This window comes from Poecilia formosa, unplaced genomic scaffold (genome assembly GCF_000485575.1).
Source record: "Poecilia formosa unplaced genomic scaffold, Poecilia_formosa-5.1.2 Scaffold1, whole genome shotgun sequence".
Lineage (NCBI taxonomy): Eukaryota > Metazoa > Chordata > Actinopteri > Cyprinodontiformes > Poeciliidae > Poecilia > Poecilia formosa.
Genome location: NW_006799940.1, coordinates 4,479,425 through 4,507,047, shown reverse-complemented (window position 1 = coordinate 4,507,047; position 27,623 = coordinate 4,479,425). Strand labels below are relative to the sequence as shown.

The 27,623-nt window shown below is 37.2% G+C and overlaps 2 protein-coding genes and 1 long non-coding RNA gene across 3 annotated transcripts in view; 2 read left to right on the top strand and 1 right to left on the bottom strand.

Annotated features, from left to right (window-relative positions):
- Nucleotides 1–14,269: 14,269 nt before the first annotated feature.
- On the bottom strand, nt 14,270–15,211 carry ripply2 (ripply transcriptional repressor 2). Its single transcript, XM_007547842.2, has 3 exons — nt 14,853–15,211; nt 14,673–14,740; nt 14,270–14,592 (listed from the first exon to the last, which is right to left on the bottom strand). The coding sequence occupies exons 1-3, from the start codon at nt 14,970–14,972 to the stop codon at nt 14,424–14,426; spliced, it is 357 nt and encodes a 118-aa protein (XP_007547904.1). The 5' UTR covers nt 14,973–15,211; the 3' UTR covers nt 14,270–14,423.
- A 1,097-nt stretch (nt 15,212–16,308) lies between these two features.
- The window catches only part of LOC107835699 (uncharacterized), a 13,983-nt gene continuing 2,668 nt past the window's right edge, over nt 16,309–27,623 (top strand). The window contains exons 1-2 of the long non-coding RNA XR_001661508.1: nt 16,309–16,318; nt 22,066–22,069. This is a non-coding gene — a long non-coding RNA (uncharacterized LOC107835699). The remainder of the gene's footprint in view (nt 16,319–22,065; nt 22,070–27,623) is intronic.
- Nucleotides 25,906–27,623, top strand: part of LOC103134276 (melanocortin-2 receptor accessory protein 2A) — a 3,735-nt gene continuing 2,017 nt past the window's right edge. Inside the window, 4 exon segments of the mRNA XM_007546454.2 lie at nt 25,906–25,963; nt 25,966–25,998; nt 26,349–26,471; nt 26,910–27,009. Coding sequence (XP_007546516.2) covers nt 25,921–25,963; nt 25,966–25,998; nt 26,349–26,471; nt 26,910–27,009 — 299 coding nt within the window. The 5' untranslated portion in view covers nt 25,906–25,920.

Sequence of the window (27,623 nt, the reverse complement as noted above, 5' to 3'; positions counted from 1 at the left end):
CATGCACCTGCACACAGACACATACTTTCAGCTGCACACACACACACACACACACACACGTTTAGGACTTGCTCCGGTCTTCTCACCACCGGTGGGAGTGTGATGTTTTTACAGCTTTCAGATGCCTCCTATTAGCCAGTACTCTGTAATCACTCTAGTTATATATTAGTACAATCCATTGATTACCCCCGTAATCCAATCACTCGCCTCTTATTGATCTTTTATAGAGCACCCCCCTAGACAATAAAGCTGCAGCCACAGACTGCGGGTCAATAGGCACACAGGGAGATGAGTCTCCTTGCAGCTAATTGGCTTATGAAATAATACAAACATTTTGCTTTCTCTGCACGAGCAGAAATCAATGCAGAGTCCAGCTGCTGCATTCAAATTCTTTTTTTTTTCTTTTTTTTTCTGTCAGGCTTCTAGCTTTAATGCTGTCAACAAGTACAGCCTTTACGGTTATTATTTCACCAAATTTCAATCCTTTCAATCTTTCAAACAATTTATCTTATGAGTCTTATGACTCTTTTCCTTGGTTGGTCTTTATCCTTTCCTGCTCCTCCTCCTCCTCTCTCTCTCCCTCTCTCTGTCCAGCTTTAAACTGATGTTGGGTTGCCAGATAAGTTTCTGCTTACAGGGGAGACCACATCTGACACCCAGCTGTGTGGGTCATGGGCTACAAGAGCAGCTGCTGGTCATAAATCACCCGAGCCGGAGGAGCTCTGGCACTCCCTCTGTCAGCCGTGAAACAAAGACATAGAGGTAGCAGGGGGTCAGAGGTATCTAACCTGCGTAACAGCAAAAGACGTAGCGCCACCTTTGAGTCCACGCACACCGAACGGTTCTCCAGCATGAAACCTGGCTGTGAAGATTGGGTGAGATTAGCGAGGAATACATTGAGGAGACAAAAAAACGGAGCTGGAAGAATTGAAGGCAAAGTCAAGAAAATATGCTGTCGTATGGTATGCAAGCAATTATGGTTTAACAATCAATGTGGTTTGGGAGCTGCGGGGTCAAAGCACAGACAACCCCTTGCTGAGTTACTACAGCAGAAGAAATGCAAATAAATTCTGTCAACAGAAAGGAAAGGCCGTTGTCTTGAAGGAACTCTTTGATGTGCGCAAAAAAATTGTCATACTGTTCCTCCTTCTAAGTGCATTAACGTTGACGATCCATGCCAGTTCAAAAGAAATTAGCCCAACGCATTCAAAGCTAACAGATACTATATTTTGAAGCTGAATTTTGAGACAAACAGCTTTGCTGAATTTAGTTTTTTTTTGGTCTTTGTTTCATTGCAACGTAAATGACCCACTGATTAAGACAAACGGAAATGTGACGCTAACACGTTTAAATACTCATATAAGACTCTGCATATTTTCTTCATGTTTCCTTTTGAGTTGGCGCGCTGAACATCACTTAAAACACATTTCAGATACTTTTAGCGTCCGAGAAAACGTTAAATTGCCGAGCCCTACATCGAATTTGCTTCAAAACTTTAAGTTTAACTTTAGACTGTTTTGACCAATTTGGAAGCTTTTAATTTTCAAGGAAAAGAACTGGGTAGAATTCTCTAGCTACAGAAAATGCTAATTTATGAATCAAAAATATAAGAAGAAAGATAATATGGATGAAGCTGTGTAAAAAGCAGCAACGGGGAGAATTTTCCTTACAGACATTATTAACATCTCTGCTTTGACAGATTGCCAAGTTACTGCAAGATTGCTAATTTTAATTATTTTTTATTCCAAAATCCTGTTGTCTATATTATATTATAATGGAATATATTATATTGGATGAAAATGGAAAGGTCAGTCATTAAGATGACAGTTTTAAATCAGACTCACATCTCTGTTAAACTGACTACAACATGACTCTGTTGTTTTTTAGGTTGTTTTTTTTTTAGGATGTCTCTGTATTAGGAAAAACAGCAAAATTTTAAAAAGTATTTTACACTGTAAAGAAAGTGTGAGAATTTGATAGTGACATTCTTAAAAGCATCAAGCAGGAGTAAAAGGGTTGGAAAAAAAGAGGAAGGAGTGGTAAATTACTTAGCTGAATATAGTAAAACATTCAAATGTAAAATTTATATATTTCAAACAGAGAGAATGCAGTAATCCGCAATGCAGACTTTAACCATTAAATCTGCAGCTTGGCTGTTTTCCCACGTTTGTCTAATGCAGTTCCTGCACATTGCACTGTTGTATGTAGTGAACTAGTTGTATAGAGCCATAATTCAAGACTCCCTTCAATGACATCACCGAGGGTTTAAACCTCAGCCCACACAAGGCTGCATACTTCTACAAAGATCCGTATAATAAATTGGGTGTTATTTTACAAGACACAAAATCTCTTACAAGATAAAAAAAAAAAAAGATAATAAGAAGCGTGAAGGGATGGTAATAGAGCCGGATAGCAGAGGAGGAGGGGTTCACAATATCAATTCTTTACATCCTGCACAAACGTCTGTATAAACCGAGGCAGCCGAAAAGAATGGTACTTAAATGCCATTCTCAGAGAAGGGATAGATGTTGGCTTGTAGAATAAAAATAAGAACAGATTATGAAAAGGGTATAGGATAGGAAAAAAAATGGCAAAGGGGAGGGAAAAAAAAGAGGATAAGACTTCCTTGCCCTTTAGTGTGCAGAAAGGGCCGATCGATAGCGGCGTAATGAGCGTGGTATTAGCTGCGGTGCAGAGGGACTGAAGCGGGGCAGAGGGGGGAAGGAGAAAGCCAGGATCTGATTCCCAACAGCAAACAACACAGAGCTGCAGACATCAAAACCAACACCTGAGAACACCTATTAAAGCCAGATGACCCTCAGCTCGGCTAAAGATGAATTCAGCCGCAGACAAACTCTCCGCACACACATTTTTTTTTCCTCAACCTGTTGGCTAGTTTCACCCAGTTTTCCTGCCTCTTACCAAAAGAGGGCTAACGGAGAGAAACCAACCCTAATCCTCCCTAAGAAAAGGATCACACTCAGCATCACCTCTGCTTTTTGATACAGATTAAACAACAATGGCTTCTGCCACTCTCTTAACTCAACTACACAGTGGCAATTTGTATTACAAAGATGGAGACAGGGATTGTCATTGCTTAAAGAGAGAGAGAGAAAGAGAGAAAAGGGAGGGGGGCCGCAGATTAGAGGAGTTGGGGTATGGCCATCAGGTACACTCAACACCAATCTGTTCTTTCGTCAATAGGCTCCTTCTGCTGGAGTGCCATGTGCAGGGCACAACCCAACACACCAACCACCCAGGCAAGTGCAAGCTGGGGCAGAGGGGGTGGGGGGAGAGCATTGGGCTCCACTGAATAGATGGATCAAAGCAGGGATAGAGAGTTGGCCCCTGTTCTTTGTACTCGCGTGGCTCCCAAAACAAACGCACCATCCCATGCCTGCTGGAAGCTCCACTGAGGAAGCTGGACGCAGGAACAGATGGCACGGAGGAGATGCTCCGGAAAGTGAAGTGTTGTGCTCGGCACATCTGTGGGCTTTGATTAAGAGAGACTGGAGATTACTTTTTAATACAAGATTAAATGCTACATAACGATCCTGTATATTATATGCAGTAAATGTGATGTGAGCGGAAATGCTGCATGTTGAACGTTCGTTTCACTTACGCTTATCAAAGGTTAAAAAAAAAAAAAGCAATAGCAAAACTATTCACTTTTGCCTGTGAAATGAAAACTTTTCCAACTTACTGTCAGAGCTTTCTAATTTTTGTCCACAGCTATTAAGTAAAAGATAAACATATTTTTTGACCTTGCAACAAATGATTATTTTGAGTTAAGATTTGTAAGAATTGTTGAAAAGGGAATCAACTGGGTTAATCCATTTTAATCTCATATAATCTGATTGTCTGAGAAGTATACATAAGAAAAAAAAACCTTTAAGTATTTATTTGTAAAAGGTTTTAGAATATTTTTTCTCATTTCAAGGAGGTAATTGGAAATTTGTTACACAAAACAAACAGAAATACTGCTAAGGATCAGTTTACAGTAAACAAACAAAAAAAAAGAAATAGGCTAAATGTTGGATCCCAAAGGTCGGCATGGGCCAAATGTGGAGGTTAAGGCATGTGGTTCTATTTATATATATATCTGGAGTCATGTTTCAATGGGAACGCAGCATTTATGCAGTATCCATCAGAATATGGTGCATGCTGTGTATGCACCTTGATTTAAGGCAAGACTTTCTCACATTAAATAACACTTTTCCTAAATAAAGAAATAAACTTACACTTGCCTTGTAACACTTTGTTCGATAACTGTGGAAATGCTAATTTGTTGCTTATATAGCGCATAAACCAGAGCAAGCCTCAACATTGGCAGATAGATCATATCACCATGCTACTTCTAGAGGGCATGTCACCAGGCTTCAGAAAGGAGTCAAATTTTACAGGAGTGAACATTTCACGTCAAATGTATCTTTTACAGTTTTTTTTTTCTTGTAAGTGCGATTCCATAGAAACAAAAACAGTTGTAGTTATAAGATGCCTTAGTTTACATGTCTCTCGTTAGATTTTTTTATTTATTTTTTTATTTTTTTAACTCACTTGTAATTTTGTCTTTCAACAGTAGTGGTAAAATGCTTCATGTGGGTTTATCAACAAAAAAGCGAGAACAAGAACAGATAAACAAACAAACAAAAAAGATCTATCCTTTGATTTAATTCTGGAATCTGATTTAAATATCAGATTCCAGATGATTTAAACATCATCAACCCAGCCATGCTATATGGCCATATTTTCTGAGAGCTTAAATTTTGCACTACTTCAGTTAGCACCCAGTCCCTAGGGAGTAGCTGGCAGATAATTTTGTATTCTTCACAACAAAAATGTCCTCTCACAGAGTGCCTCCCTGGGTGGAGAGCCACATCACCCCTGTCAGTAGAATAGCATTATATGGAAACCCCACATTCAAGTCACTTTCGCTGCTTCTGCTCTAATATATTTTTTAACCTTCAAAGCTAAATTAATCAAACAAATTTACCAATCCTTCTTGAGGAAGAAAAGTTGCCATCATCATTTCAAACTAAAATTCTCTCATTACTAGTTATTTGTTTTAGAATGCAACAATCAATATGACCTGTTTTGAATTAATAACAATATTTCCCCTTGCTCTGATAAATCAGTCTCATTCCCTGCTGTTGACAGGAGAGACTTCCCCCCCAGCCCATCAGTGATAGGGCTTCCAGTAGATATAACCCATGCTATGGTAATCACATGCTAATCACACTTAACACCAGCGCAGGGTCCTATACTCTAGATTAATGCATCCGTGGTATATTCACGTTTCCATTAGCATAAATCAGGTTCACCCTGCCTTTGTAATTAGTGTTTTCATGAGAATGATAATAAGATATGGTGATTAGGTCAGGGTACTAGAATGGAAATGACTTGTCAGCTAAGTCGGGCCTCAAACAGCCACGCACATGATGGACCATCAATATGTGCTTCCTCCAGAAGCAATTAATGATGTTGAAAGGTAATTGAAAGTGGATGGATGGATGTGGAAAGCAAAAGTAGACTATTAATCAAATTTCTGCAAGATATTGCTTTAGCAGGTTTCTGTCTTTCTAATGTGAATCTTTTTTTTTTGTTCTTTATCCTTTTGAATTTCCTCACACAAATGTTTAAATGTTATGTATGTGTGTATTATTTTATAGTTTTCTCATTCTATCTTTTTTTGTAGCTATTAACTGAAAAATAATATTGTCCTTATGTTATTTCAAGTAAAATTTTATGTCCAAATTTAGAAAAAACACAGAAAACAGCAAAAGGGGCATTAAATCCTACTCTTCGAGATGAAACAGAAAACTCAACAAAAAAACTAATTTAGGTCCTGGGAGATTTATTATAGCAGTGTTGACCCTCATCTTATCCCTTTTTGCACAATCCCCCCCCCTTAAAGTCAATCACGTTGCATCTTTTTGGGTAGTGTTGGAGAAGGTTTGTGGTTGCCCTTTCTTCACCTCTATTAGGTGCACCGTCAACCTCTCCAGCCCTCGTGTTCTGCAATCAGCATACAATAAAAACCTCTGCATCCTCCCAGCCGTCGATGTTTCACCTTTCGAAGCAGCTAGGAGGGCAAGTGGTTGTGTGACACAAGGATAGGTATGAATGGTGAGAGTACAGTGCAGCGAGAGTTTTATGCAAACACATCATGAGCAAGAGTTTTGTATTAATTTGATTTGATTAATAAGGTTTTTCAGTTGTTTCTTTTCGGAATGAAAGAAAACAACGTCACTGAATTTAAACAGAAATGCAGGCGGATGCACAAGTTAGAATTTTTTTTTTCCATTATTATATTTTGTCTAATCCCCACAAAGTGATAATGATGCTTGAATAAATATCTTGTCCACTCTTATAATCAAAAATGTGCAATTTTACTTGCTTGGTTACTAGGGAAGGATAGGACTTCTTAGCTGACTTTCTCAACTTCAAGTATGGGTTACACTATTACTTTGGGAAGGTTATTCCAAAAGACCATTGTTTGCTTTATCCATTACTAAAAACATTTTGTTTTGTGCTTTGAATTGTTTTCCCCTTTGAACCCCATTTAACACCGATTGATTGCTTCGGATGAAAGAAAATTGGTAACAATAATGGGAACAATTCAGAAACCACCAGAAGATGCTAGAACATCAGGGTCAATATGGAAAGTAAAGTGAGTTCTATGTTACCATTGGCATAGAGGGAGCAGATTCAAAAACAAGCATTCACTTCAAAATCAGTATCATCAAATTTGACCGAAATTTGCATCTGCTCACATGATGATAACAAATATCATCTGGAGAAAAGGTTCAGGGCTGATTGATACAATGATTGAACCACTAGGCCACAATGACCTGAAGTAGGTTTTTAGTGTACAAGTGTGCTTTAGCTCTGCTTTGCTGCTTCTGCGTTGCACAAAACCGATTGACTGAATTAGGAAGAATCAGGACAACCTCAAAAGTCTTCAACTTTGAACTTAAGACATTTGAAACCTGGACAAAACTAGTATCTATAGCAAGACATTGACTAAAAACATTAGTTTTAACCCATATTAAACCTAATTAAAAATGTAAGGCACTACGCTCAAACGACAGGTCTGCGCCTGAAATTCAACCATTTACAATAAACTTTACCAGGTTTCCCCTAATAGTAGACAAACATAATTATTCAGAAGCTTTTTAATGAGAACCAAAAACAAATATGGCCTTGATGTGCAGCTTTTGGGAGTAACATTTAACTCCATTCTAGCGATGGAGGGATGTGTTTGATTCAATGAAATCAAAGTACAGCACTAAATATAGTCATTAAAAGCTACTGAAGTCATTTGTACCATGAACAGAAAAGAATTATAACGATAGCATTCCTATCAGGAATGTAAATTTCTCATTGCCGTAAAAAAAAAACAAAAGAAACATAAGAAACGGGTCAGTAATTAGTGTCCGGTGATGGGGTTTAGTCTTTGTGAGTTTTGTGTCTCTTGGGACATCCATCCTCTCCTGGCAGCTCCCCCCCCCCCGACACCGAGCATTCCTGTCAGACTGGTGACCCTGCATGACAGACAGCAACCTCCACGCCTGTAACCAACAAATGAGATGGACTGGAACAATACAGGAGCTGAAACGTAAGGGTTGTGAGCAAGAATAGTAAACTCAAAAAGCTGGACGAAGAAAGAGAAAAAGTAACCTGTTGGAGGTGTTGACTGATTTTGGCGTGTTTGAATGAGTTCCTCTTCCAACCTGACATTTCTGATCCAATGATAGAAACTGACAGTTTAGTCTTCAACATTAGGGATTTTCCTCCCAAACTTTGTTTCAGTACAGATATTAGAACCGCTCTGTGAAGTGTTTTGTGAGAACCTTTAGCTGGAGCCATGACTCAGTATGAGATTCTCACAGATTGGCAAGCTTCAATAAAAAACACCACGGCTTCCCAATAACATGGTATCAATTATAATGTTTAATACAAAGATGTATAACATGATCTCACTAAGTTAATTGCTAGTTTATTTAGAATGAAATGTATTTGAAAGTTTCAAATGCCTATCCGTTTTGATTTTATTGCTTTTTATAAAGTAGCAAAACCTGATAATACTTGTCTTAGTCAACCTTGCAGCCAGCATCACACATCTGGCCAACTAAAAGAATAACTTGATTGGAGTGATTGGTGGTGCTACTACAGTTTCCACGCATTGTATGCGGTCATGTTTTCTGTGTGTCTGAGATGCTTTAAACTGGTCAAATTGGTCTTTCTTGCAGGTTAGAGAAGGGGTATCGCTGTCATTTCAGCCAGCTGTCCTGCAAAGCGCAGCAACAGGTGCGAGGAGGAGCTGTCGTAAACGCTGGCGCCTCATTTTGAGGATTTTAAGCCACAAAACCTTGAGGCTTTAATACCAATAACAGGTCTTTTCAGTCTTTTATTTTTCTTTTTCTTTGTTGAGGTTAAATTGGGGGGTTTTGAATTTCACCAATGACACAAATACCAACAAAACCATTCATTTCATCCCCAGGTTGCACATCAAATAGATAACCAACAGTGCATCTCCTGTCAAGGCAGAGAAAAAGCAGTTTGAATAATTTGTGGAGTGTGTTTTTAAGTTATTCCAGCTCCCTTCAGCTCAGCAGCGGCTGACCCTTCTCCCCTTCTGTCTGCTAAGAGGCCTACGGGGAGGAATCAGACCAAATTACCTTTATTGATCCAGAGAGACAGGTGAATACCAAACAGGCCTCTTTCGCTTTCTCTCATCTTATCTTTCATTGTTTCATTCTCTTCTCTGGCTGCAGAAGCCGAGAATATAAAAAAAAAAAAACAACAACAGGGGATTTTTATTTATTTATTTATTTTTCATATGAGATAGGGACTGTTCTAACCATCAGCCTGTGCAGTAATTTACTGTTTACATTTAGGTTGCTGTGATTAAACCTGCCTCCTTGTTGCTCATCTTTCACCATAAGCGACAGGAAAGAGAAGCAAGACCGACTTCTTTTCTGCCTCCCATCCACGGACGCCCTTTTGGCCCAGCATACAAATCACTGTGGCGGTGGAAAAGATACTCCATTAGGTCCAACTCTGAGTTAAATCAATGCGTGACTTATCAAATGAAATAGGGGATTATGAGGTAATCACCTGACAAACGTTGCTGAAATTGTAATTATCTCCATCTCAGGGAGAAAAGACCAAACTAACTATTTAAGTGGAGGGTAAGATAGTGAGGTGTAAGAGAAACACATTGGCTTTTTCTTTCTCATTCAGGAGTGGGAGATGGGATGTCTGCGAGTTCACTCCAAAAACAAAATATTTACCTCGTATTCTATTTTTGCATTAATAATAATAATAAATAAATAAAACACTTCAGAGCTTTGCTGTTGTCCTGATTAAACACGTCAGTGATACCTTAATTTGTCCAGCTTGTAAAAGAATAATGTGGTTAATTGATAATTGGCACAAAGAGTATAGCTGGTGTTGATTTAGTGAGAATAGTGAAAAATGTATCTTTTGAATTTTGAAGTAAAAATATTTATTTAAAAAAATGTTTTTACTTTATAAATTCTAAAATATTTTAGAATATATTCAGTTACATTCAGTAAAAAAAATTTTGACAATGTAATTTATTATATTTTTTGAGTATTTATTTTCTAACATCTAAAGTATTCAAATTTGCAAAGGCAAATTTGCATTTAAAAATTCAAACAGAATGAAAAACTCTACTGTGGTGATCTAACATCTGACTTAAAATGCATTTAAATGTACAGGAAAGTAAACATGTAAATGGTAAATGTTTTTCTTTTTTTAATTATAAGTAAAACATATATTTGTAAGTTATTTTTAGGACTACAAGTACAAGTTATGGCATGAAAATAAAAACAAACAAACAAACAAACAAACAAACAAACAAAAATACTCTTCATTTGTTTACTAGGATTTCAACAGCGTAAGTACAAATTCTTTCTTAAGTACAACATCGCCTCCAGGTGGAAATACAACGCTATTACAAGGCAGGAGACCTCTGTCACCTTTTTGCTATTTTGCGCCATCTGTTGGTAAGGTATTTATATTAAAAATGTAAAGACATTTAAGGGAAACTCAAAGGACACACGTAAAGGTGTATTCATGTGAACGACAGGAGAAAATGTCACTTGGCTTTCCAGTTCTCTCTGATGTGTTCAAAACTTACGATATTGTTTTAAAACTTTAAATTTCTCCAAAACTTTCTCCCTGACTTGGCTGCTGTGTTTCTTGGTCTTCATTGTGCTGCTTATTCACTAATGCTCACCAGTGAACTGAATTCCCATGGCCTGAAAAGAACTACTGGCTTGATACTGAGTTCAAGTTAAACACAATGGATCTAGATGTAATAACAAGGTGACTTTGAAGGCATCTGATTGCATTGGACAGTTTTAGGGGTATCAGAGTAGCACATTTCTATTCATGCACACTTTTCAGATACTGACAATTGTGTAATTGTCCTTTCACTTCCCTTTACTTTTGTGTTGGCCTGTTACATAATATTCAAAGAAATAGCTACATTTGTGAATGTAACATGACAAATATCAAATAATTCTTTAAAAAGCACATTGGTTGACTGATGATGTGGGCCATGTTCACAAAGCCTTTAAGGCACCCAAAAGGTTCAAGACTAAAAAAATGGAGGTGCGCTTTCTTTCTTTTCAAACACACACACACATTGCCACAACACATTTCCTTCAAAACTGTTTATTGTTTAAGATCCCCATTAGCTAGGATTGAAAACACACATCATACAATACGAATAATCCAGATATTTGACAGATTTAGCACACATATCAGTAACAATTAATTACAATACACACAAGATGTTCATAAATATATAATACAGTTATTAACAATTTTAAATTGCTCACTATAAACTAAAATATCAACATTACAACGCAAACCTGAGCAAAAGCAGCACAGCGGCATCCCCCTCTTGCTCATAACTGAATTCTAATTGCAAACAGCAATCAAGCAAAGAAGATGCAACTCTGCCAGCATGTTCTCTGCATTCCCCGTGTTCAACTTGAAGTGTGACTGTGGGAAGCAGAGCTTAATAGATTCATCCTCAGCTTGGCCGAGTCGCACTTTGTCACCTTGCTGGTGTCTGTGATCACACCACAACCTGTAGTTAAACTTCACAGGAGAATGCCAGCAGTTGTACTCTGCATGCTGCAGGCTGAGAATAATTACAAGAGATGACACAACACTGTGTAGGAATTCATTTTCTTGTCTAGTTATGAGAGTAGGTTTGTGATAATGCTGTACATGCAATATAATTTATTTGTTGGTTGCTCAGGACGGTATATTGAACAGGCATATGAACGCCACAACATGGCTTTAATTACAAATTTCTGATAATTATTAAGTTGGTAAGTAATATATTTTAATAAATTGACATAAGGAGTAGGACTGCATGAATGTTCACTTCTCCCTACTCCTTTTGAAACAAAAAAGTACTGGTCAGCTAATTATTTTGTTCTTGGTTATGTGTGCACATGGTTTCTTTTGTCTTACTGATTACACATTTCCTTGTTTTTTAAGAGCTGCTTGAAATATAGAAAGAAAATGAAACTGAAATCAAATGTTCAGAAATGAAAACAGAAGAATGTTTAGGATTTAACAGAGAAACTCACACAGTAGTGTTGAAGTAATATTCAGTCCTTTGTATTAATAAAAATGTTCACTCATTGTTATGGCTTTATTTGAAGATTTTTTTTTTAAGAAAAACTTCAAACTATACATATTTTTGTTGTATCTCGAGAAAGTTGGAACTTTTCAAAAAGTAATAAATGCCTCATTAAGTCCAACTACAATAGAACAATATAAGACTACATTATATTATAATACAATTGATGATCATGAAGTTTTATTATTCCATCCAAAACTGAATTTAGCAATCTTGGTGCTTCAGCTGGTGTACATAAACCCACAGAGTTCAGAGAAGGAATCAATGATTTTAAATTTAATGAGGGAGGTGGACAAATTTCACACCAAGATGACTGACTATGGATCTGACACTCTCATATGGAAAGGTTCAGAAAGCTCAGAAGCTAAAAAAGACATGAGAACTTTATCACAGCTTCCTATTTTATATTACCAGTCAGTTTTTGTTGCAAAGTACTCAGCCTTTCTGCTGCTTGATTTCAAACTTAAGTTTTTATTTCTACTTTGTGTAGTTGGCAGGCTGAATGTCTAAATTGTACCTGTGTGAGCTCTAAAGAAAATGCGAATGAGACTCTAAGTATCAGCTAATAATTAACACTCCAACTTGGTTCAGTGCAGTGGAGGTCACAGCTAGAGAGGCAGCACGGTGACCCCTTCCAGAGGACACCATGTTTCCCACCAAAAAGGTGTGCAGACTTTACACTTTACCAAACACCTAAAGGCGACCCAGGAAAAGTTCCCACAAGCAGGCGGCTGAGTTGAAGAGTTCAAGACTGGAACAAGTCTCCAAGTTTTCTGTGATGCACTGATAAAGTAAAGTGCTTTTTGTGTGCTGTGGTGATTGTCTTTTCCAATTATTGAAACAAGTTGTTAAAACAATATATGACCAATTTTTTAGTTTAATTTTCAGATAAATGAAATCGTTATTGTTACCATCAAACAAAAATAAAATCATCTAAAAATTTTTACCAATGCAATACAGTTTCCTGCCAAATACCAAGTGGAGAAGACAGCAGTACACAAAAATCCCTGAAGCACTGATCCAGGAGTATGCGATATATATATATATATATATATATATATATAGCATTAATGGCAGTAGTGATTCATCAGCATAGAATAGGAATCAGCTTTATTTAGCAAGTTGTGCACACAAACAAGGAATTTGACTTTGGTTCTCATTTGCTATCAATAAAGACATTCAGAATATAAATGTGTAAAAAAAGGCAAAAATTGATTTTTTTTCTTTCTTATAAACATGTATCTAGTTAGCTTAACTAGTTAAGTTAACTTTAAAAAAAAAACTTTAATTAGTGAATGAGACTATCAGTGGAGATATGCAAGGTCTCAAACTGGGCAATAGAGATGTTGAATTTCTCTTGCTCAGAATTAGACATTTCTGGGCAGCCAGAAAGACAGTATGTGGGAAGAAACTGTTTTTTCTGAAAATATTGCATTGTACGTGCAGTTGCTGTGGTGTTTTGGAACAGCTAACAGTAATTTCTTCCCTATAGTTTCATCAGCACAAAGCATTTAGGAGTAAAATGAGATTCATTATCATTTATTTGTGTTATGAGTTGTTCATGAAGGTTTTAATAACCTGTACGATGCTTTTGTTTTTTCAGCAGGAGAATTTTTGTTTAAGACTTTTTGAACAATTTTACTGTAACTGTTTATGTAACGTTGTAGGTCTGGATCAAAGTTTTTCAGGTTTCCTGAAGTTTGTTTGGACTTTTGATTAATTTTAACTCCAGTATCCAAACTTTTTTAAAAGGAAGTATTTTTAAGAGAAACCATTTTTTGTTTGTCACCTTCATCTTCCAGTAGGCTTATTAAGAATTTTTATGCTGAATGGATGAAAATTATAATATTCATCTTTAGACACTTTGTTACAAGACTGTTTGTAAACAGTCAAAAAGAACAGTTTGACAGGATATATTCAGAACTACACAGAAATCATTATGTTCAGGTATTTTTATTACAAGTACTAACAGTGGTTACATAATAGATCTGGAGCATAATGCCGATGTTCTCATGCCACATATAAAACCCTGTTCTGCCATATCAAAACTGAATGAAAAGATTGCATCTGCTAAAAATGTACAAACATGCATTTGCTGCTACTGCAACACAAAAAGGAACATCAGTAACTTATCTTAAAACTGAATAATTATATATGCGTTTATTTATTTATTTATTTGCTGATCTGCACCAGTTGAGAGACAGTTCTCTGAGAGTTTTCCTTCAATCTCTCTCTGATTCATTTCTGTTCTTTCCTGACTTGGTTTGCATCCCCCAATCTGTCTGGCTTTACCACCTTGGGAGACACTGTGCAGGATGTGAATGGGGCTTTTAGGACTTTGCACTTATCTGTAAGAAGAATTAAACTAAATACAAAAACACATTTCCAAGTAAGGGTCTTATGTTCAGCTGGATTTCTGTTATTATGTCACTATTGGTTCATTTACCCATATACATGTCAGAAATGTATTGAAACTAAAACGTAGCCTTGGAATTTTGTGATTGTTTAATTAATTCAGATTAATAAACATACGAAGAGAGCAACATTCTTTTGAAAGGCTTTATTGCAGTGTTTCAAGTTACCCAAAAGTTAGAATGGTTGGTGAATAATTTAGTTATATACATGTCCGTTAGGTATAGAAATGAAAGTCTCTTTGCGTGTATGTACAAGAATAACTTAAATGAGACATAAATATCATAATATCATGGAGTAGCTGATGTACTGCCTGCGTTTAATTCTGCTCCTTTCCCACCGTCTCCTCTTCATCTTCATCCTCGCCTTCTTCATCGCTGCTGGAGTTTTCATATGGGCAGATGGTCGCTTGGATTGGATAGTTCCTCAGGAGCGTTTCGGCATCCCGGTACAGATAGTCAAAACATTTCGACTTTGGCCAGAACAATCTTAAAATAGACATATTGTTAATTAATATTACCTATGAATACTTTATAAGGAAAAAAAAAGTTCTTTAGGCTTTTCTTACTTGACTGGATGGATGACTTGTTGAATCTTGGGCTGTGCGCTGGAAATCTCTTCGTGCACAAAGCGAGTCTGAAAGTTAAAACAGAATAAAATGTCTTCAACCATTCTTTTAAAGTATTTTATCTTTAAATACTTTAAAGATAAAATACTATACAATTTTTTTTTTTCAATCAAAAGTCACCGTAAATTGGGCAGTTTGGCCCTCAGTTTTGTTCCACGGTCTCCACAAGTTGCTCTGCTGTGTTGGATTGTCTCCACCGCAAACTGACGCCAGCCCACTGCTGGCGCCGCTATTCTCCATGTTCTCCTTGCGTTGATCTGGTCCGAGTAAAAATCCCCTGCGGAAGTGAGTCTCGATGCAGGAAACTGGTATTTATCAGGACCTGCAGGGAGCCCCGTGCCAAATTGAACTTTGACGCGTCCCCAAGTGTCTCCATCAACCACTGCGTAAAGGTGCGACGTCACACTTGGCAAACAAACGGCCACATGGTCAGTTTGCTTCATTTCAAATGTCATCATGTGAGGGGAGGGGGAAGATCTCCTGAGAGTTTGTAGATAATACACAACTGATGTCCAAAATGATGACATCTGATATTTCTATTTGCGCCCTAAAGCTGTGTCAAAGAATTGTAATTTATGGATAATTCATGACATGATTTGACCTGAGAAAAACACTGCTTTAGTTTAAAAAATTAAAATTAAAAAATTGCATTTGATATGTTTGAGTTTAGATTCGACATTTGATATGTCGTGGATCACAGCTTCTGATCTCTCTTTATCTGAGCAGCCATTTGGGTGTGAGGTGTGAACAAACACGTGCCGAATCAGATTCAGAGGACGCAGGAAGGCTCGTGCACAGCTTAAAACGTGGTAAGAGGTGGGGGTCGACACGCGCCAGCCTTTAACACAGAACAGATGGATGCAGGTCATCACAGCACATCAGCAAATGCATTTTTGTCCCATATGGTAAACCTTTGGTTATATTGTTGTTGTTGTTTTATGTTTTCGCATCCACCAGAATAATGTGCAGTTGCGCCACTGTGCAGCTTCTATTTTGCAGAGCGCTTACTAATCAGCTGTCTTCAATATTAGAAATGTGCAGATGAGCCGTGCGCCAGCAGGGGGTAGCGTGGAGCTGTATGGTTACTGGAAAAATATCCGACAGATTTCTGCATGCAGTGCCGAACACTCAGGGGTCTTGAAGCAGAGTTGGCTCCACTATTAGATGTGGCTTCTCTTATTTGACTCCACTCACAACTAATGGGTGATGCATTTGCAAGCATCACTTGTCACGGCAGTCGGTCTGCTTAAAGGTGAATCATGCATGACCAGGCTTAAATTTCTTTGTCCAGCGGTTCTGTCGATACTATACAGAATCTGTGTCCAGGAGGGAAGAAAAGATCAGAACTTGGTGCTAATAAGGTCCACACAGATTCCTTCGTTCCCTCGGTCTCTGTTGCAGCTTTGGTGCTAATTGGTCACCCGGGGCTCTTGCTGACTTCAGGTGTCATTCCTCTGGTTCCCTTTTTGCAGCTGGATCAGAGAAAGTTCACATTATTTGCGTGACAAGGTTTTATTGGAATGGTTTTTAGACAGACAAAGGTTTTATATATTTGCTTATCTGTCTCCTGCAGCGTCTTTCAAATAGTTTGCTTTAGGATGCAAATAGGTCACTGTAAGTGAGGTGTACTAGAATATATGGTACAGAGTAAAAGGTACACAGTTTGGGATTATATGGGATAGATCTTCACAAGGAATAGGATAATCATGAGAGGAAGGATGTGCTCATGTTTCATTCTTTCTTTCTTTCTTCTTTCTTTCTTTCCTTCTTTCTTTCTTTCTTTCTTTCTTTCTTTCTTTCTTTCTTTCTTTCTTTCTTTCTTTCTTTTTTATAGACTGCATTGTGAGGTACAACTAGGCACTGATATTCTAGTTGTACCTAAGCACAAAACAACTAGCTCCAAGTCAGTCAGATTGGATAGAAACAGTTTGTGAACACCAGTTTTCAGTTTTTCCACAGATTCTCAGTTTGATTTAGGCCTAAACTTCAACTAAAATCTTCTAAGGTCAGACCAGTCATTTTAATTATTTGGCAGTTGCATCGTAGTGTTGCATTTGTACCAAACTCTTCTCATTATAGATTATGGATTAGTTTTTACAGTGCTCTCTGAGATGTTTAACGCTTGTGACGTTGTTTTATAACCTTAACCTGATTTAAACTTCTTCACGACTTTATCCCTGAACCATCTGCTATGCTTGGTCTTCACAGAACAGTTGTTTCTTGGCGTGTATTTAGATGCTTCAGATGCTGAAATTTTCACTTGTATGTAAACTATCATTTTCCTCTCACCTCACAGCCATAGCCCAGCTTACGTTGGCTTATCGCATGACAGCCTTTTGCAATACCTCAAAGTTTGGGATTGCAATATGACAAAATATGGAAATCTTCAAGAGGTATGAATACTTTTTTCAAAGATTAGTGAACAGCTACCAATCTCGATTTCTTTTTTGTTGGGTATTTTTTCCCCTTTCCTTTTTGTGCTACATCTGATTTTAAAAGAATACAAAATACGATAAATCATGTTGCATTTGACAGTGCACTTCACGTAATGTTGTTCTCTAGGTTTTATTCAAAACCCGGGAAATGAAGCATATTCTTTATTTAAAACAGAATTCTATTCGACGATGACCTTTGGAGTTTTCACAACTCAATGACCACATTTGCACATAACAAAAATCTTGTACAGAGAACTCTACATGACTGGATCAAAATTTATTTTTTATTTTTTTATTTATTTTTTTTTACATCCCCTGTGCCCTTTGTGAGTTTTTTTCAGTGACATGTTTTCTGTACACATCTAGAGAGTGAGTGAAAAGAGAATATAAAAGAAGTGGAGAAAATAAATGGGAAATATGTGCCAGATGAGAATGAGGGTGAAATAAAGGCTCTTGTGAAGACCACAGAAAGCACTGCCCAGCAAAAGATTCACATGCAAAAGTAAGAAACAAAAATAATAATGATAATAATAATAATAATAATAATAATGATGAAACATATTCATTATGGAGCTTTCTGGCAATCTAACAAAGAAGTTAATGGCTTCAAGGCTCAACCCATTAAGGATAAATTGGTAATGAAGAATTAAGATGGAGTAAGAAGGGTGGATGAGCTTCTGGTACACATTTTAACAGCATTAGAACAATGTTTCAGCACAAGCTTGCTTGATTGGGAACCGACCTTGCTAATGCAGAAGCCTTTTTTATTTTCACAACACATTTGGTTCAACATTTTGCAAACATCTTGAGCCATCAGTGGTGCACTCTTTCAAATAAAAACAATTCCAGTTTTCTCATTTCCTTCTTCAGATATCCATCTTAGCAAACCACAAACACTCAATTTCTTGCTCTTCCAACCTCCAACTCAACGTTACATGTTTCTTTTCTACTTGCACATTTATGCCTTCACGTTTCAGCGTTGTAATTAAGTCAGATTTAAGGGCACAGCTGTCGGCTGCTAATTATATAATTACGTCCCTGGTTCCCATGGTTCTGCATCATGTTTTTTAGTTCATCTTGAGAATGTGCATGTTTGTGGGTGTTGCAATGTTATTCAATCTGTCATTGTTGCCAGGTCGTTGGAGCTCTCCATTGCACAGAATGCTTTACTGTCATCTTTTAACGAGCCGAAGGGCTTTCAAGAATTTTCTTGGAATTTACAAGGGTATATGTGGCACATGAAAAATAAATGCCCGTCAGCATTAATATTTTAACAAAAATGGTTTTATTCCTGAATAACATATAGAATTCAGCGATGTAGCACAAAACGAGTGCAACCATATTGTTAAAGCATCAGATCAATTTAAATCTGACAAATCTGATATCTGAGACTTTTTATGTTATTTGAGAGGAATGTGAAGCAAAGTCCATTGAACAGTTTAGGGGCGATTCACAAGACAAGATATTGCAGACAAGGGACACAGTTGTTGTGTTTCTTGTGTTGTGCCACTCCTAAGGACTGTTTATGTGCTTTCACAAAAGTATTGATCCCTGTTCTAATAACCATGACATTCTAAATATTACTCTCCTTGATTGGCCCGAAAACTGACCTTACCTGATCTCGATCTGAGAATCTGTGGAGCATTAGGAAGATGAGAAATGTTTTTTTTTTTTTATTAATTATTGGAACAAATAAGTTTTTCAAATGATATTATAATTTACTGCAAAAATGCTTGCATTCGATGCAGAAAAAAGCCTGGTTTCAGTCTACTGCAGGTCATAATGATAATGACCTTTTCTAGCCATACTGTAGTATTTTTCTTGCTAATCCTGGCTTAAGAGAGCAAACATTCCTCCACGACAGCAGGAGGGATACACTCCTAATTCAGTCAGTGAGGACCACATGCTCACTCAAACACCCTGCTGCCTCCAGCTTCATGTTGAGCTTGACTTATTTGCTTAACCCCTTCAAAGCCTCTTATTGATTTTGTCTGTTATAAACTTGTTCTTCTTTGTCTCTATTCCAAAATGAAGCCTGTTTTCAGTTTTCTTTCCAAAGATCCAAAGCTCTTACAAACATAAGCAATTTACTTTTTCACCAAGCCTTTGGAGTGAGATGTGCGCTATGCATAAAATTATGCATTTGAAAGGGTTCGTCTTTCTAAAATTACTGCTTACTACTCAAAATTACATATGGAATGGGAAAGTTATCTGTATCTCATTGTCATTTAATATAGCTCCCTTCCTCTCTGACGAACTCAGGACCTTCGTTTAAGAAAGATTAGTCATGGTTTTCAACAGTGCCTGCATATTACAATCTGAAAACATATTTGGCATTTGAATTTACTTGAAAATAAAATCGAGTGCATCCAATTGCTCTCAGAAGTCACTTTACTGGTAAATAGACTCCATTTGTGTGTTTTAATGAAACTGTTCTGTGAAGGCCTCGACAACAACATGTGTTCATTATTATTAGAAAACAAACGGCTTCATAAACACTAAGAAACACAGCAGACAGGACATTTAAAGCACTGTTAGATTATAAAATTACTCTCAACCTCTGGACATGTACCTGAGCCTGTTCAACCCATCACCCAAAAACAGAAACAACGTGGTGCAACTATAAAAGGGTCAAGAAATTGCTGTTCACCTAAATTGACAGCTGAGACAAGCAGCCAAGAGAAACATGGCAACGCTAGAAGAGTTGCAGAGATCCAGGTGGTAGAGTCTGATGGCAGCGTTAGTTGTTCAGTTCTTCTGTAAGAAATAGGTTCTACGGTCAGACAAAACCAAAAATGCATGCTTGACCAATACACAAAAGCTCTGTGGGGGAAAAATAAGGCTGGACTCCACTCTGAACACACCATTTCAACTGGGAAACATGTTGGTGGCAGCATTATGCTGTGGGGATGTTTTTCTTCAGAATGGACAGAGACGCACGTCGGAGTTGACAGAAAGACGGATGGAGGTAAATGTGGGGCGATCCTAGAATTAAAAAAAACTCACAGGCTGCTTAAGATTTGAGAATGAATTGAAGGTTTACCTTCCAGAAGAACAAATACCTTAAACACAAACAGGGCTGCAATGGAAAGACGTCGATCTAATCTATGTCCCAGTCAAAGTTCAAACCTTAATCCAATTGAGAAATGGTGGAAAAAGCTAAAAGGCGAAGTTCACCGATGCTCTCCACCCAATCTAATGTAGAAGGGGTCAGAATTTGTTGTCTCTATTTTACACTATTTCAAGTATTTAAAAATCCAATAAAATCTCTGGTTTTAAGCAACAATATGCTAAAATGTTCCAGGGTACTGAATAATTTTCGAATTCATTCTACATGCTGATGAGCCATGGAATGTGATGATGTGACCACAAATGAAAACTGATAGCCACATTTTACATTCTTTGGATTTCTCATAGAGAATAAAGATTTTGTTCAGACATCAAAGTTATTGAAGGCAGCCAAGAGGAACTTTCATCAATTCATTTACATTATTATTTTTCTATTTTCTAATACAAAAAGTAAGAGTCGAAGTCGTGTATCATATGAAAAAGAGATTAGAAAATTAATAGTGCGCGCTTTTCTTCCTGTATTCGGAGGGCTTGCGCATGTGTCTTATCTACAAAAGATGATCAAATGATCAACAGCCAGAAGCTCACAGGAAGTTAATAAAAGGGAGAAAAAAAGGGCACCTAGTGGCTGTTTAGTAAAACCTATTTAGCATTCAGATTCTCATCCTCAGAGAGCTGCAGTTCAAAAATGATTCATGATCTGGTTCAAAATTAGCATGTGACCTGACGTCATGAAGCACTCGAGGACACTGTAGCACACATGAACATGTCTTAATAATATAAGTTTATATGAGCGTCCTTCTCAGAATGGCAGCGGCGAGGTCAGACTGAACCAGATCCCAGTTTAATTGAAGTCTGGAGTGTTCCCTTGGAAACCACCGCAAGGCAAAAAAAAAAAAATGTATTGTAAATAAAGACTCCAGGAGAAAAAAAAAAAAAGGTTCAGAGGAAAATATTGGGAAACAGAGAAAATGCTATTAATTCTGTGCCCAACGTTAGCACAGGTAATCTAATTAAAATCTCTGCGTTGATGTTGTTGGCGGCTTTCTGTATACCAGTCCCAATCTGTAATTTAAAAGAAAGAAATAAGCACCCTAGAGCAAGGGTGAAGACGACAACGCCCCATCCATCTTTATGTTCTGCTTGGGGATTAACTTGTGTGACTGCTTTGCCTTTGTTGTGACAAAAAGAGAATGCTAATGCACTGAGAATCAGAGCGCATGTCCTGAAGAACTAAGAGAAACCAAGAAAAAGAGAATCTATGAGACAAAAGTAAAGCTGCATAAAACATGTGTGAAACCTTTCTAAGTTAGCGACTTTATGCTGTTGTTACTGGCGTATAAGGGGTGAGTTGTCTCAGCATAAGACACGTGAAGGAAGCGTGTGAATGTAATAAAAGTCATGATGGAAAGACGAACATTTCAAACATCAGCAGTTGAGCTTGTGAGATAAAGTCTGAGTTCCCCTTCATTTTGTCCTGAAAATGCATACCACGTCGCAGGAGGGCAGATGCTGAATACCAAAGAGTTTCTCCTGGTTCATGTTTGGGTTCTCTAGTGTTTTTCACCTCGGGTAAGTCAAAGAGGTGGGTGGCAGCAGCTCAAAGCTGAGGCGAATATGTGATCAGAATGTTTGCAGTTATTATTTGGAATCGGGAGGAGAAAAGTAAATAAGGATCAACAGAAGAATTTGTGCTGACTCCCAGCGTCACTCTATACACATGCAAATTACTGAGTCTGGTTTTGAATCGGATCATGAATGAGAGTGGCTGTTGAAAGCTTAGACGAGCTTTTTGTCTTTGAGTTGTTAGATACACCTGAAGCAGTGAGACTTGTGTGTCGGAGGTCAGATTCATTTACATGCATCGCAAATATGAAGGAGCTTCACCTCTAACCAACAAGGACTCTTGTGCTTCAAGAAATATTAATGATAGACAATGGTTATCATCACATGATAATGACAGGGTGAGACCATGACTGTGACATGAACACCTTAAGCAATAGGATATTGCTATTATAATATTTCCACACAGTTTCTCAAAACTAAGATAGTAGCAGATTATTTTGCAGAAACATGCTCCTACTCAGAGCATATATGAGTGCTTACTTTCAGACATAATGATACACGAGGCAGTCCTCCTCAAGCTAGATGATGTTTATAAAACTCTGCTTTTGAAAGACATAAAGAGGTTTGGAATATTATTTTAGACGGCTGTCTTATGACTTTATGCTTTGCACTCTGGAAAAGCCGGAGAAGGACAGCTTTAGTAAAACAAAAAGAAAGTTTTAGGACAAAGTAATGAAAAACAAATTGTGACTATAACAGAACAGATACTAAATAGTTATAACTCAACAGGTTTCTTCCAGTAGCGCCAAATTGGTATCATATTAAACCACAGTCCATCTTTATGAAAAAATGACATGACTGAAGAGTTCACTATGTCTCATCTATAATATACAAAACTTTCTAACAAACATTTTGCCAACTGTTTAGGAGGGTGCAACCTTGCCGCCTGTATTCAACACCATCACTGGAGCACCACAAGGGTGTGTGCTGAGCCCTTTCCTATGAACATTATAAACTAACGATTGTCTCTTCTCTTCACCAACTACATCATTCCACAAATCCTGAACTGACAACAATCACCACACTGCCACTGCACCATTAACACCATTAAACAGTTCACACTTTGGTGTGAAGACAAACATCTTCATCTTAATATCCGACATTCACCCTTCCACGCCTCATCAGGACATTTCCAAACTTTTCAGCTTGGGAGACTTGAAATCCTGACAAGCCGTGGATAATATTAGCATTGCATGTAAGTCTATTAAACGGTAGTGTAATGACAACACAAACAGCATCAAGGTGTAATGCAAAATAAACACAGTGCCAACCAGCAGTTTGCCCATTTGGTAAAATAGTATGATGTGAAACATGTTTTTGTCTGTTAGTGTCCAAAAACCTCAAGAATTTCAATAAGATTTGTGATAGGTTACATCGTTTTTAATGTTAGGGGAAGAAACAAGAGATAGTTAAATGTTTTGTCAGAAGAATGGCATCTTTGGATTCATGCTTCATTTTTTTTGTTTTTTTTTAACTGGTTTAGATGACTTTTGTTGTGCGTGAGATAAATCTTTAGGATGACTCACTTTGTTTGCATTATGCACCTATTTATTACTCCTTTATCTCTGAGGCTCAGAAGCAGGCTCAGCTCAAGGGAGCAGATTGGAGCTTAGGCAGCAGTTCAAAGGGATGATATTCATCTTTGGTGACATCAGAGTTTCAGATTTACACACACACACAAAAACAAAACAAATACAGGTATGACATAAAATATTTTTCTGGAAAATGTATCCCACCTTTTCCATCAATAATAACATTTGATCCATGCAATCACATACAGACATATGTAATATCGGCATGCTGTTATGGAAATACAGCTTTTATCCATTCAGACAATACAGTCTCCTTTTGCAGGCATGCATTTCTTGGTGATGCAAGGAGCTCTTACATCTATCTGCAAAGCATTTCATTTTTTACTATCAGCAGCCATTAGGGGCCCTCTTTCAGATCAAAGCACGCCAAACACTGGCTGAGTAAACAGCAGAACATCTTCCTGGGATCACTTTGGCTAAAGCAGAACAAAGCAAGAGACAAAAGAAAATCCCACAGGACAGCTTTTAGAGATGAGTTATTTATTAAGACATGCATTATTGATGCTCTGGCAAATATGAGGTAAAACTGAATGGTAAGGAAGCTCTGATTCAGTCCATTGATGCCAATGATTAAATTGATAATGAAAAATGACAAAATATCTTTACTGTACGTTTGGCATCGTATGTAATTTTATAGTAAAAATGCTAAACTCAGACACAATTCAGAACTAACGTACAATTTATGCCAGATGAAATCAACAGAATGAATATATATTTATGGGGTCAAAATTTGCCCTTGATTTATAAAACTATAGCGTCTCAGTGAAGAAGTTTAAAAATTTAGTTGGATTTCCTGGAGCAACCCAACATTTTTCTTAACAAAACTTTACTTCATAATTCAAAACCACTTCTTGTTTTGTGAAAAATATTTGTACCTCAGATTTTCCTCTGTGTTGTTCCTCATCATGCCACCAGATGGAGCAGCATTTTAAACTGAGGTAGCCAGACATCCTAAGCAACCTAAAGGATATGAATGAATGAATGAATGAATGAATGAATGAATGAATGAATGAATGAATGAATGAATGAATGAATGAATATTTGTTGAGCTCTCTTTTCTTCATAGGAAAGAATAGATTGTTTATCTATTGGAATAAATGAGACACAGTCAAGACACACAGATGTTTCTGTCAGTGCAGGTTAATTTCAACTTCCAGGATGTGGAAAATAGTGAATTATTGCTGCATAGCTGAAAGAAATGAACCTCTCCTGAAAAGATATCTCAGATATTGTAGGAAAGCGGTAGTGATTACTAAGCTTGCTGACTGAAATGAGGTTCTTCAGAACGATGAGATGAGGGCTTTCAAAATGTTCTCATTGTATCCTTTTGAGAGAAATGTTCAGTTACAAGCACACCACCTCATTTCATTCATTTTCTTCTTTTTAGAGCAAACAGGCATTTCAAAGAAGTTGTTCTAGCTTTGCAATCAACCTTTTAAAGGGCTGCAGCAGCAAAATTTCATGATCAATTTATTTCATTTCCTTCTACATTTGTTTTGTTTTTTTCCTCCATATGTTTCTGTGTTGTTGTACAGAGGGTAGTTTTTGCAGTCTCTAGCTCCTTTTTGACTTTTTTTTTTTCCTGGAAAAAAAAGGAAACAAAAAACATAGAAAATCCAATATATAAGAAACGGTGGTTCTATTATTGTTGGGAGAGCCCATGAACAATTCTCGAGTCATAATTACATATAAAGCCAAACAGATAACTCTCATTTTATGATATCCTCCACACCTCAATCTCTGCTAGCGAGGTATAAACCGTGACGTCAGAGCCCTTAAACAGAGTTGCTTACGGTGGCTCGACAATGGAGTCACTATGTGAAAATATTATGTATTTTTAAGCATATCTTTACACAAACTCCTTAAAATTGTTTTATTAAAAGTTTAATGTCTATGTTCTGTATGTGCCATTAAGGAAAGACAATGAGGACACGCTAGAGATGTATAGAAGAAAGAGCGCCTCCTGCAGTCGCAGTAGCTACAATGATCCCTCAAAATGTAAGAATGAAAGGAACTTTTTTTTCTTTCGTTTCCTTGTTTCAAATTCAAATTTCCACTCACGCGTTTATGACTACAAACATGAAAAACTGCGTGCAGTTCAATTTATTGATTTGTGTTTTTACGCAAAATCAAATCAAATCACCATGTGTTTTTGCTGTTTGTTCGTTTTGTCATCGCTTACTTCTGTCGAGAACAACCAAATCTGAAAATATGCACTAATCCATGCAATAATTCGCTATGCGTACTGATTAAATTTTAAGAACACTACAAAAAAAAAGAAAGAAAAAACTATAGTATTTTTTAATAGTGGTACCATGTGTTATTACTTCCGTGCAAATACAGTTTTCTCAACCACACAGTAACTACGCTGCTGATTGGAGAACATCAGTTTCTTAGAACACATTTGCGGCGTAATATCTCCGTTCCCAGAAGTGCGCCACCAGCCCACAGCTGTTGGATAAGGTGATGCGCACTGAGGAGCTCTCCAAAAGGCTGCTGCCTCACTCCCAGAGCATGACGACGGGCAGAGTTTTCGAGTAACGCCATGGATTTCCACGTTGCGGCTCATATCATGAACGCTCTGTAAAGGACTTGCAGCCTAATATAAAATCATACAGTTTTTTGTTTGTTTTTTTTTGTTGTTTTTTTTTTCTTAATTTTCGACTTTTTTTTTTTTTTTTTTTTTTTTTTTTTTTTTATTTTTGGCATTTTTTTTTTTTTTTTTTTTAGAATCGAGGATGTGAATTTGTTTTTGTTTTGTTCTCTTTTTTTAAACCGCAGAAATGTTCAGCATACCTAGGAAGGGGCTTTTGCCAACTTCATGGACTCAATAAATCCGTGGCTTCTTTTTTTCTTTAATGTAATGGACTCGTCCTCAAGGTTCGTAAAATTATTTGAAATGTCCGACTTCCACAACCGAAGCCAAGTCAGCGCACGACGCAGTGACTACGTGTGGCAGTATGAGTATTACGAGGACGAGGAGCCTGTCTCTTTTGAGGGACTTAAAGCGCACAGATGTAAGCTTCACTCTTCCCTCTGGCTTTGTTGCATTGATGGTTTACATTTTCTCATCGTGCATTAAGGCTATTTGTGCCTTTTGTGCACTTTTATTTAATTATGATCCATTAGACCTTTATTGGGGTCCATTATCTTTATTGCTTTTGCTGAAGGCTGACCTCTTATGCCTGCTAACATTATCTACAAGCAACTTAATGTGCAAACAACGCTTAATGTAGCAGCTTTCTTCTGCTTCTTAGATAATAATCAAACCACTTAATGAGACATCATCAAGTCAGCTACTGTACTCTAATCAAGTTTTGGAAAAATATAATAATGCACTTGGAACCATTAATTAAGGATTGTGAGAATTTCCCATCATAAACAGATGAAAAGCAGGGAGGCTTAAATGGGATTTAAACAAATTAACCAAATGACTGTCTTCTCTTATGTTCCAGACTCCATTGTCATAGGTTTCTGGGTGGGACTGGCAGTATTCGTCATTTTCATGTTCTTCGTTCTCACGCTGCTCACAAAGACCGGAGCACCACATCAGGAGTGAGTGTTAAAAAGCAGCGTGATCCGTGTTCCCCCTTTTTTTTTTACTTCCAGCCTTCTAACAGGGTTCTGTTAGAAGGCTTCTAACAGGGATCTCACCTCTCTGAGATGAGATCAAACTATTCAGAGCTGACCTTTTAATCTCTGAGCTGTGTGAGGAGCAGGATTTAGAACTGAGATGTCCATGAAAGAACGTTGAGCTCATATCTGCCAAAGCATTTTTTTTTTCGATTGTTTTTTTTTTTGGTCATGAATTTTACATCAGTATTTGACTGAAGGACGTTCTCAAGATCAATTTTTATTTGATGACGAATGTAACTAGATTTTCAATTTAAAACGTTTTAGTATTTCAAAGAGTGCCGTAAGAGTAATGAATTTGAAGCACGCCTGAGTAAATGTAAAAACCTTAGAAATATGGATTCAGCCATATTTTGCACAATATTGACCACAAATTGATATGTTCTTCAGCTGTAAAAAAGTATCTTCTGTTTCATGCCAAAGATCACATTGCCAAAATCTCAATCTAATGGTTATTTTAGAAACTTAGTGACCTTAAAAATGCCACTGGCTGTTGCACTTCTCCAAAAGTTTAAGTTGGAGATATATATATATAT

What these genes read in the sequence shown, in the direction of transcription:
- ripply2 (XM_007547842.2), bottom strand. Translation starts at nt 14,972, where the DNA reads ATGGAGAATAGCGGCGCCAGCAGTGGGCTGGCGTCAGTTTGCGGTGGA. An exon ending in GCCAAACTGCCCAATTTACG is followed by an intron (nt 14,741 to 14,852) that starts GTGACTTTTGAT and finishes TTTAACTTTCAG; the next exon opens with ACTCGCTTTGTGCACGAAGA. An exon ending in CAAGTCATCCATCCAGTCAA is followed by an intron (nt 14,593 to 14,672) that starts GTAAGAAAAGCC and finishes GTCTATTTTAAG; the next exon opens with ATTGTTCTGGCCAAAGTCGA.